At 41.5% G+C, this 11757-nt stretch overlaps 2 protein-coding genes across 28 annotated transcripts in view; one reads left to right on the top strand and one right to left on the bottom strand.

Annotated features, from left to right (window-relative positions):
* The first annotated feature begins 473 nt into the window (after positions 1 to 473).
* LOC149040345 (uncharacterized) lies at positions 474 to 4822 on the top strand. Its single transcript, XM_089182207.1, has 2 exons — positions 474 to 732; positions 3269 to 4822. Exons 1-2 carry the CDS (start codon positions 567 to 569, stop codon positions 4063 to 4065), a joined length of 963 nt encoding a protein of 320 aa, XP_089038333.1. The 5' UTR covers positions 474 to 566; the 3' UTR covers positions 4066 to 4822.
* A 3172-nt stretch (positions 4823 to 7994) lies between these two features.
* LOC113665420 (semaphorin-5A) overlaps positions 7995 to 11757 on the bottom strand; it is a 32174-nt gene continuing 28411 nt past the window's right edge. For 14 of the 27 annotated variants that reach the window (XM_089182182.1, XM_027181093.2, XM_089182190.1 and 11 more), the window contains 3 exons: positions 11432 to 11578; positions 10737 to 10910; positions 7995 to 10287 (listed from right to left, as the gene is read on the bottom strand). In XM_089182182.1, the coding sequence (XP_089038308.1) occupies positions 9920 to 10287; positions 10737 to 10910; positions 11432 to 11578 (689 nt within the window). In that variant the 3' untranslated portion in view covers positions 7995 to 9919. The remainder of the gene's footprint in view (positions 10288 to 10736; positions 10911 to 11431; positions 11579 to 11757) is intronic. The other 13 variants (XM_089182198.1, XM_089182202.1, XM_089182200.1 and 10 more) reach the window with 3 other exon arrangements.

The raw sequence follows: 11757 nt of genomic DNA, 5'->3' as shown, positions 1-11757 counted from the left end.
ATAGACCACGTTTTATTAAAATCTCCTTTCAGTCTGACAACTGAATTGCGTGAATTTACAACAAATTGCGGAAAAAAATCGTATAAAACGCAACAACTTGTCTATTAATTTATCCTAGTTATAAAAAAGTATAAAAATCCATTTTATTATTTAATTATACATGACTTCGTTGCTGCGCTTATTAATAAATGAGTCAGCCGATCCCTTCGTTTTGGTGGATGGCAGTTGATATTTCCGTTTCATTACGAGGTTGTATGCTGGCTTGTTGGAGGCTGGAATTAAGTCGTGGATCTTGTTAGACGGGTTGTTAGCTGTCCACTGAGAGAGTTGCAAAATGTAATTTGTGATAATCGGTGTTGACATAAATTAATATTTTGCCGACACGGAACAGAGAACTGGGTGCGAGCGTAGTACGCGGAGGCTCATGGGTAGTATGTTTGTAAGAAGAGATCGTTGAGAAACTTGTGGCATTCTACGGTCAGCCTTGCCACTAGCACTTTCCCATAAGGTTTATTTCTTGTCTTCATCACTTTTCCTTGCCTAGTTACGGACGAAGCAGGCGTCAGATGTCAGAGATTAAAAGGTTGAAACGCGATTCCGTTCCTCACTTCAACAAAAAGAGCAACGAGGAGCAGTACAAAGCTAACAAAGCTATTAAAGATGCTATTGAAGACGCCCAGATTGCCCTCGAAAGGAACGACGTCGAGAAGATCAAACAAGCCTTGGATAAAGGTATGGAGCTGCTTCAAGAGCGTCAAAAATTAATTTTACTGGCTGATAAATCACAGTACGGGTGGACGACGGTCCTCGAATACAAGCACCATGATCTCGCAGACGACGAAGAAGATGAGAAAAAGATATACAGGGCCGAATCCAGAGCAGCTAGGTCCACGAAGCGTTTCACATCTCGCTCGACCCGGCAATGAAGTAATGTTACATCGACTTCAACATCTCCGCAGTTTTCCGCCTCACAGCTACCCAATTTGTTTTCGCGTGTAAACCCGCAGCTTTCGTCCCAGAGTTCGTCTTCTGGTTTGTACTTTGCTTGTGGCAAACCCGGGCATTGGAGGGTTTTCTGCCCTAATTTGCGGTTTGATGTTCTTTCTAATACCGGTCAGAATCCCAAATGACTCACTTCGGACGTCGATTTGGAACAAGGCCTTGTTCTTGAGGATAGCGATGAATTAATTTTTCTTCGTGTCAATGGAAATTCTTTCGAGGTTAAATCCGGCGATGATTACTCGTCCGTTAAAGGACGGCTACGTGGAGTCCTCGCATTCTGGAACGACATTCACGCCCCTCAATTTATCCTGGATGTTATTGATTATGGCTATAAATTACCGCTTCTCCAAATTCCTCCGCCCTTCACAGCTAAAAATAACAGTTCGGCTTTGGAGCAGGCTCCTTTTGTCGAAAGTGCCATTAACGATCTCTTTATCAACGATTGCGTCACTGAAGTGTTTGAAGCTCCTGTTATCATCAATCCTTTGTCCGTATCTGTTCAAAAATCAGGCGAAAAGCGTCTAATTTTAGACCTTCGCCACGTTAATCAGTTCCTTTACAAATGCCGATTCAGGTGTGAGGATTTGTCTATTGAAACTAAATGTGTTTGGAAGCCCACTCAGGTTATTACTTGGCTCGGAGCCGTTCTCAATACTTCCACTTCTGAAGTTTCTGCCACTGCTAAGCGAATTACCAGTTTACAAGAAGATTTAGCGACTCTTTTGGCCATTCCCTTGTCTTGTCATCCAGTTCGGAAGCTTGCCTCTGTTTGCGGAAAAATAATATCTCTTGGCCCCTGCGTTGGTAATGTCTCTAGGCTTATGTCTAGAAATTTGTTCGCAGTCATCAATACCGCGCAAACCTGGAACTCTTACGCTCGTCTTTCGTCTGAAGCTCTGGCTGAGCTGGTTTTCTGGAAGTCTAATGCGGCAAGTCTTAACGGCATACCTATTTGGCCTGTCAGGCACAAGCCTTCGAAGATCGTCTATTCCGATGCTTCTGGCTCAGCTTGCGGCAGTTTCATCGAGTTCGAGGGGAAGATGTTCCATCAAAACTGGGCAGATTTTGAGAAAGCTCAAAGTTCTACATTCAGAGAGTTGTTAGCCGTGTCTTTATCAGTGAAAGCCTTCGTGGAGTCATTGAGAGCCCAAACAGTCGCGTGGTTTACGGATAATCAGAACGTTGTCCGGATCGTTAATTCAGGGTCTAAGACTCCAGCATTACAAGAGCTTGCAATGGATATCCATCGTAGTTGTTTGCTTAGTGCTATTAACATCGATATGCAATGCATCCCAAGAGACCTAAATAGTGCGGCGGACGATATAAGCAATTTCATTGATTATGACGACTACACGATCAACGATACGGTCTTCAGTGTTCTTGACGACTTATGGGGTCCACATACCTGCGATAGGTTCGCTTGTTCCTACAATGCCAAAGTCCAATGCTTTAATTCAAGGTTTTACCAGCCTGGTTCGAGTGGCGTTAATGCGTTTTCTCAGGATTGGTCTCATCATAATAACTGGCTGTGTCCCCCTGTGTATTTAACGTGTAAAGTTATTAAGCATATGGAGCTGTGCTGTGCTCAAGGAACTCTGATCGCTCCCCTTTGGAAGTCAGCCCACTTCTGGCTCATCCTGTGTTCGGATGGTTTCCATTGGAGTACATTTATCCATGACTGGGTTATCCTGCCTAACTCTCCTAAGTTGTTCATTTGAGGAAAAGCTAAGAACTCTATTTTTGGTAGCAAGCCATTGGCTTTCGTTTCGTTAGCTCTACGTCTTGTCTTTAGCATCATTCCCTGATTAGATTCCGAGTTATCTTGTAAAAGTTTTCTAGTTCCTTGTGCTTGATTCCATTCGGGCTAGAGTTCGCTGCTGTCTCCACTATGTACCGATAAGGCGTATTATATTTGCGAGAAGTACTTATTATTTGTTGATAATCATTTTCTAAGTTAAACGTGTTAGGCCTTAGAGAGGCATCCAGGAGAGGCCCTAGAGGGGCGATTTGTCATATGTATTTTCATTTTGTACCCTAGAGGGGTATTTTCTGTTGGCATTGTGCAAACGCCCTAGAGGGGTACGTCCACTAGAATAGCATGGTTTTTTCTCTTGTATCGTTTTACGCAGAAGTGTATTGCTTGATCGGCAAAGTGGTCTTCCTGAGTGATGACAGTGAGTTGAATGTAATTCAGCATTGTGTGCATTGCTGCCTGTCTCATTGATTTTTGTCCCTTTTTTCTTTTTTTTTTTTTTTTTATCCTTAGATATCTTCACTTCCGTTTTCTGGTCTTCAGAGGCCCAAAATTCCCCGAGAGTGGATCAGCTAATGGAGAATCTCAAATCTACCGTGCTTGCTTCCAGAGCATCTGGGACATTCGCAAATTACTTGAGGGCGTTTAACAAGTGGAGACCCTTTGCTAGTGATGTCTTGGGTACCTCGGAGTTTCCAGTCAGTCCAATCGATTGTGCCCTCTACTTGCAACACCTCTTCGGGTCGTCCAAGTCCGTCGCTTCCATCAACTGCGCCTTTTACGCGTTCAAGTGGGTACATCTTCTTGCAGGCGTAGACTCTCCAACATTACACCCTACTGTTATTGCCGTAAAGGAAGGAGCTGTTCGCCTTGCCAGTCAGCCAATAGTCAATAGAAAGGAGCCCCTGGACGCCCACCACCTCAAGGTCCTTGCTGCAGAGACTAATCTAGAAGACCTTTTACAATTACGAAATTTAGTTATGTTCATTCTCGCATTTTCCGGTTTTCTTAGAAGTTCCGAGTTATGCGTTATGCGTAGCAGAGATGTTCAGTTTAACGAGGGTTACATTACAATCAGCATAGAGAAAAGCAAGACGGACCAACTGAGGGAGGGCAGGTCGGTCGTTATTGCTGAGTCCTCATCTATCACGTGTCCCTGTTCTTTACTTAAGCTGTATATGCATAAGGCCCAGATTCCTGAAAATTCAGACGAGTATCTTTTTAGGGCCATTTCAGCTTCGGGCAATCACAAGCGCCTTATCTCTGTAAACAAGCCGATTTGTTATTCTACCTATAGGCAGTCCTTTTAAGAAGTCTTTCGCGAATATTGTACCATATATCTCTAAGTATAGCACTCATTCAGCTAGGTCAGGTGTAGCTACTTTAGCTGTCAGCTCTGGCATTTCGGAGAGGAATCTTCAGCGCCATGGTCGCTGGGCCTCAGTCACAGCAAAGAACATTTATGTTAAGGATTCTCTTTCCAGTAGGCTAGAAGTTTCCAAGGCTCTGTTTCTCTGAGCTCAAGCCCTACCTTTAGCTTTCTATCTTGGGCCTGGCTGACCAACGCGCCCATGCCTCAACCTTTGAGTGTGTTCGGTTGTGTAGTGAAGGCAAAATATGTAATTTGTGATAATCGGTATTGACATAAATTAATATTTTGCCGACACGGAACAGAGAACTGGGTGCGAGCGTAGTACGCGGAGGCTCATGGGTAGTATGTTTGTAAGAAGAGATCGTTGAGAAACTTGTGGCATTCTACGGTCAGCCTTGCCACTAGCACTTTCCCATAAGGTTTATTTTTATTGTGTAATTAGCCTGATATGATTTGTTTTCTTCATTCTCTTCATTGTTTATAGATCAACCTTAAAACCCCAAAGGTGGCGCCACTGCAGTTGGTCGGGGGTACACGGTCCCTATTTTCCTAACAAGAGGTTTTTGGGGTTTACGTGTCCGGCTTTGGCGCATGTAGGATGTTACTTGATGTATCTCTTATCCACTTTGTTGTAAATTCATTGTCACAATTAAAATCTATCTTGGGCCTGGCTGACCAACGCGCCCATGCCTCAACCTTTGAGTGTGTTCGGTTGTGTAGTGAAGGCAAAATGTCAGTTTTTCTTGATGATCTCGTAGGTTGTCTATTCCGACAAGCTGACGGGAATTTGCGTATGATATTCTCGGGAAAATGCACGAGAGAGCTCTCGTCTGGACTCTCTAGTTCAACTCGTAGATACTTAGGTAATCCGTTATGCAACACTGGGCATGCGTAGTCTAATGCAGATGTAATACATCCACAGTAGTAAGCTACAAGATCTTTTGACGGGACATGCGCCGTTTGGGCTGAACAAGAAAATAGTGTTTTGGAGACGATTTCGTAACAAGTTCTTCGATGTGATCCTTTCAAGTTAAATTAGAGTTGATCGTAAGTCCGAGTAAATTGGCGCGTTGTACTAATTCGATAGGAACTCCGTTAACACATGCCCTTGGAAACGGTGGTCGTTGAGGATTGTAGTAGATGGTAAGTTCCTCTGTCTTATCACAGTTTAACTGAAATAGATTGTCCTTTAACCAATCGTGCACCTGATCGACTGCAGTCTGTGTCTTCCTCTGCTGCTCTATGGGAATGGTGTCGGATACTGTTATGTCATCAACGTATTTCCACGTGTTGAAAATTTCGGAAACTGACAGATCACTGATCATGAGAATGCTTTAAACAAGCATGCGCCAGTTAAATTGACGGTTGCTTCTCTATAACATCTATTTGAAAATGATTGAATTTTCCCGCAAAAAGACTCTAAAATAAAGAAAAGGCGCCTTTTTTTTTTAATTTTTCGAGCGTATTTCTTTCATATCTTACCGATGAAAATTACTTCTTTGCTTGTGAAGTGTCTTCGGTATTTGTTCAAGATTCGTTGAAATAATATTCTTCGTAATCTTTATTGTCTCATGAAGTAAGCCAGTTAGATGGTGTTTCCTTTGGTAAGTTTTATTCAATAGGCCATTTTACAGTTGTGTGCTTAGTTGCCAAGCCTTTAATTTGGAGTGAAGCTGAAGGTGACCTTGATGTGATAGAGACCAGTATCTAGTTAGCATGATAACAAAGTAATTTGCATTTGAAAAGCAGCAAGGTTTGTATCATAACAAGGTCACCCTTAGCCTCATTCCTGTTCAAAGGCTTGGCAACCAAACTCACAACTGTAAAATGGAATATTGTAATATCTTAATTCGTTAATTGAATTTCTACTCAATTGATTCAAAAAGTGACTTTTGGCGGGAAAATTTGGACCAATTTGCGCAGTTTCTCCTTACAACTTTTTTACATAAAATTAAAGAGGTTTCGTTTTTCATTTTTCCTACCAAAAATTTCTGAACATTACCTCGTGCAAAAAATTCTAGACTAATTACCAATTTTCCTTTGTATTTTAAAAAATTCTCAAGATGAAATTTCAATTTTCCTTTTTCGAAAATTAAATCGAACATAACTCTTAAAAACGTTTCGCTTCCAGATTCAAATTTTTTTGCAGAGATAATGTTTCCGGCTTTAAAATACAGAGAAGCAACACAAAGGGTTATAGCGTTTCCAATGAAATTTTTTCATGGCCGAGAGACACTATCCTTCCCGCATTTGAATGTTTTTTTTTTCCTATTTAACTGCGAATTCTGAGCTCAAAACTTTTCATGTTGCTTCTGACAGAAAAAATAACTTTTTCTACTGTCGGCTTTTGTTTGTAACCCAGGTCAAATGGAACTTGAGCGCGCAAAAAAGTTTTTATGTAACTTTGATTTATCTTCATGGAAAATTATTTTACTGAATGTTCACCTTGTAAAAGAAAATAATCCTCTTCAGTTCAAAATAGTTTCTTTTTATTTGCAATTTTTTAAGCAATTTGTCATTGAAGTGACCTTCAAGTCGTAGACACGAGCAAGTGCTATTGTTGTTTTCAAAGAAAGACTTCAGTATAATTTGATAGCCTTGCTCGATTTTCCTCATCCTCATCCTTTTCCTCCTCACCAAGATAATTTCCTAAAACACATGTAAAGCATTCCGCTGACAGGCAACGGGACAAACTGGGTTTTTATTGACAAGTGATTTACGCAGTTCTCTAACTAAAAGTATATCACTAAACCCCAAACTGAACAAGTGCGCGAAGTCATTTTGCCAAATTTTGCCTTGATGCGTTAACTCTACAAGCAAAGGTGGAAGAAACTTATGAAATACACCAGCAGATTTTACCACAAAGATAGTCTTGCAAGACATGAGAATTGATCAATTGCATGCACGAGGAGAAGTCGGAGAAGTTAAACGCGTTGTAGGTTTTCTGTTGCCTTCCCGATGTTAAATTTTCAGTACATTTAGTTTAAGTTATCGCTAAAATCTTCTGGCCACAGTGCAGAAATAAACTGTTTCTTGATCTTGCTCTCGAATTCGAGAACCAACCAAGATAACATTCTGCAGCTTAACTCTAATATTTTCCAGTAAGAGTGTCATGTTTACCTATGCGTCGTGGTTCTCCATATGCCCTAAGAAACCGTAATAAACTTGACCTCCTGACAAAGACACGGTACGGGAACGGCCCCTAGTAACTATTAGCTCGAGGTGCCGTTATTTGCGTGAGTTATGTCAAACCAAACCAGAGAAATTCAGCAAACCGAGTAATCTAACTTTTCGCTTAGCAAAATGCACCTTCCTTGAGCCCCACAATCCAGAACCTGTTATATTTCCGTAACATTTCGATACCGACGGCAAAAAAGCAACTTCTGATACGAGGTCAATACGTTTTTAAATTGATGGTGTAGTTCGGTAAAAAAATAAGTAAAACCTCAAAGACAAACAGTAAACTCTTATCTTTCTCCACACCTTCCTCCCCTCGAGTGCACTCTACCAACTCTTCTTAATAATGCGTGGTCTGAAAATGGTATCCCCGAGGGAGGATTTTATTGTCGTGGATCGCGAGTAATTCTGCGGGCACATTGTCGTGGGTCGCGGAAAACATTGACAAACACTAAATTTGCGTGATCTGGCGACGGTTTCTCTCTGAGGACCTACTTCACGCGGGTCGGGGTAAATTGTAGCGGGGTGCGGGTAAATCATCGCGGGTCGTTGGTCGCGGATAAATAGTCGTGGGTATCTTGTGGCGGGTCGCTGGTAAATTAACGCGGGGGGCAAGAAAATTGTCGCGGGCGCGTTGTTTCCTCGACTATCCTACTACTTATAAAATGTATAAGCAACGCTTACACGAGACAAGTTACGGTAAACTTTAATTTTTGTTCAATAATACACAACAGTTGATAACAGTAATCAAATGAGATTTTTGGGAGACGTAAAAAAAATTCCAATTCCGATTGGGGAGTGCCTTAAACTGAATACACGGCAAATTCTATAATCAAACAGCCTAAATATATACGTATTCAAACTTTATCTCCCTTCGGTGAGCAATGTTATGAGGTTCCTTTACATGAAAAAAAATCTCTAATAAATGCGATTATAGTAGAGAAGAACATTTCTTGCTTTTTATTTCCAGATCTACCCTCGTTGAGAAAGTTAGACGGCGTAGAACCAGGTATTTCTACGTTCTTAATAATTACTACAAACCCAATCGGGAAGCCTGTAAAGTGCGTTTAACGACCACAGCTGATAATCGTGGTTTTTAAACAAAGATGATTAAAACAATCTTGGTTTTCGCCAGAGACCTCCTCTATCTGAATATCATAAATGCGACAGTGCTCCCTTCTCATATACTTTTCTAAAAAAATAAACTCCCCTCAATATAATTAACACAAACGAGGATTGTTTTGTAGAGATATAGACACACAAAAAATCAAAAGATTACAATTTTGCACCTTGGAGTCACACGACCTCCTCCAATCTAACTAGTTAATTTTTTGTGATTTCATACTGTTCAATCATGATTACTCATCTTTGCGGAAACTTTACTGAAGATATAATCTCTAGAATGAAATAAGCAAATCCATAGGATTCACTTTCGCATCGTATGCGAAAAATAATGAGAATTCTCTCCTCATTAACTCACGGATTCACTTAGCTCGCAGGCAGCAAAACAGGACTTTTCTTAATTCTCCTTATCCGATTCCCAGCTTAACGAAAATAAAAATTAGCTTCTTGCCAGTTACACCTTTGTTTCCGGGTGGAACAGGTTACGTGACCAGAAGATGCAAAATGGCTATTCATTCTCCAGCGTTTTATTTCTTTTATTAGACAAAATGCTATGTAATATAAAAACAATTTATGGTCATATATAGAATTAGCTACACATGACGAATTTAAGCGAGAAATTTGGACTTCCTCCAATTCCAAAAAAAATGTTAAACGTTTATCTACACAATAAATAGATGAATAATCCTTTACTAACGTATTTATGAAACGCTGCGCATTGGACGATATGTCACGAACGATATAGGATATACGGTTTTTCCCCAAAGGTGAACTATCTCGTACACCATCTAAATTAAATTTTTTGCAAAAAAAAAGCTTAAAACTGACGCCCGTTTAGAGCGGAATGAAGTCTTCCGTAGGAAAACAGTTTTAATAATCGTGCAATATCGAGACGTCATCAAACCAAATTGCTGATAAATGTTGGTAAGTTTTGAAACGAATCATGCGCTCTAGCCAGTCTATAAATGGGAAGGGAATCCAAAAGATATTAAAAGTATTTACAACCGTCTAACTATATTTTGAAGACGCTTCACCAGTATGCAGCCCTGCTTGCTCAAAACGCGTTCCATTGCTCCTCTTCGACCCTGCCCACAAAATCTGGAACGTGCAGGCGAGTAACTTACCCACTTGCAATCATACTGCACAACGAAACAATTTTTTCCATAGCTGCGGGGAAACGCCTCGTTTTCCATTCCCTTGAACCAAGCATTGAAGCTCGACGACATCTGCTTTGAACTGAGAATAGTACCTCTACTCTTTGATCTAATTCGTTGAGCCGTGATATTTGATAGTCCTCCGACCAGAGAAGGGTGGGGTGGGCTGATGCCCCTTCCCCCTCCTCTCGCGCAACAACAAACAGGTCTGTGTGGGAGTGACAGCCCATCGAATTCAGAAAATAAATTGCGCGACAGTTGACAGTCGTAGGTTGCCTTGACCGAGGTGCACTAGAGCGGGTCCTTTCTGTAAACAAAATCTCCGTCTAATTCCCTAAGCTATACACTTTCGCTCGGAGCACGCTCTGTTCTGCACAGAATAAACCCTTTAAACTCTAGACACGTATTTTTCCTAGTGTTTCGGTTGTTTTCTTTACTCTGACTTTCTGAGGATGGACGACCTCTCGTGGATACACCACTCTCTCTTATTATTGGCGAGTAGTGACAATCACTTTTAGGACTACGTTCAGGAGTTTTTGGAACACTGTATGATGATGGTTCTTCCTTCTGTTTTCGTTTAACGCAATAAATACCCAGAACTACCAAGATGATCACCACCACAAGGCCAACTGACAGCCCGATTGCGAGACCATTTACAAACTTTGATCTTTCAGTCTCTTCCGAGTCAGTTCGCCTTCCGGAAACTGCTGCAATCCAAAAATACATATCTATTAATGAAATCTGTCTCACACCTGTAACAATTCGCATTAAAAATCACATCCAGATGTGCAAAACTATCACAATTGCTGTTGATCTCACTCACTCACTCACTCACTCACTCACTCACTCACTCACTCACTCACTCACTCACTCACTCACTCACTCACTCACTCACTCACTCACTCACTCACTCACTCACATAGACGAAGACTCGAATAGTGACGAAAATTTACTCAAATCGAGTTAGCCCAGAGCAAAAACAACAACAACAACAACAACAAAATGGCTGTTGGAAGATAGGTAAAATGTCTGGAACAAGCCGTGTGTCCTGCTTCGAAAAACTTTTACTTAATAAAAATTCTCTGAAAAGTTTATTCCTTTTGTCTCACGCTTTTGATGCAAACTTTGCGGAGACCATCTCAGATATTCAACTTACCAGTACTACAATTGCAAGTTCCGTACTGGACGTTATTAGGACATTCCACTGAGTTGGGACAGTCCCTTCGGCACTTAAGTTGCCGAGACCTGACACCACTCCCGTCAGGCAGTTTTAGATCATGATTACACTCGCACACAGACCACACGTCCCAGCTATTAGTGTCGAGTTCACCTAACCGCGAAAAAACAAAGCCTTTTAAGGAACCATCTAACACCACTATCGTCCATTTAACATTGCGCGAAACATTCAATATGCGTTACGCAGGTAGGTAGATGCTCCAAAAGCCGCGCCTAATGAAAAAAAGATGCCTTTTGCGAGGTACCAAAGAACCATCATTTCAGTTATAGCGTTTTTAAAAAACGCTGCTCCAGACCCCACACGCAGCAGCCTAATGCGAAGCGCACTGGATTTCGCTTCGAGAGGTCCAGGTTCGATGCCTGGCCGATTCACTGTGTCAGGTTGTCGAGCAACACATTCAACACTCACAGTGCCTCTCTCTCCGCCCAAGAATACGACTGGGTGCAGGCGAATTGCCTGGGATGGGGAACAAGCATTCCATACAAGGAGTTCAACTCTCCTTGTCGCTTAATGCAGCGCATTGCGGGAGTAAGTCCAGCGGTTCAAGTCACGAGGCTATACTGCAGATCACACCGAGAATATAGTCTACGACAAAGTCAATCTTTACAGCTGACCTTTACAGTTGCTGGGTGAAGTTGGTTCACAGCTTCTTTCTTGTAACCTTTCCCCAACACAAGGCTCCACTTTACAATCTCTTCTTCTTATTTGAAATCCTTCCCCAGAACACTGACCCCAATCGCACCAGGCTTTCCATTCTCCCTCTAACACAGGAAAAATATCACAACTTTACCCGATAGCTCTTCAAATATTAGCTGCACCATGCATATAGCTTGCGGTTAAACAGTCACTAGCAGTTAACTTTACTCTCCACTTGCATTGCACAAAGCCTTATTGTGCGCAAGGGCGTTTTTTCCTTACTAGTAAAACAGACCAGCAACCA

This window comes from Pocillopora damicornis, chromosome 9, assembly GCF_964200805.1.
Source record: "Pocillopora damicornis chromosome 9, jaPocDami1.2, whole genome shotgun sequence".
NCBI lineage: Eukaryota > Metazoa > Cnidaria > Anthozoa > Scleractinia > Pocilloporidae > Pocillopora > Pocillopora damicornis.
This window is presented reverse-complemented; position numbering and strand designations above follow the sequence as displayed.

What these genes read in the sequence shown, in the direction of transcription:
- LOC149040345 (XM_089182207.1), top strand. Translation starts at nt 567, where the DNA reads ATGTCAGAGATTAAAAGGTTGAAACGCGATTCCGTTCCTCACTTCAAC. An exon ending in CAAACAAGCCTTGGATAAAG is followed by an intron (nt 733 to 3,268) that starts GTATGGAGCTGC and finishes TTTTATCCTTAG; the next exon opens with ATATCTTCACTTCCGTTTTC.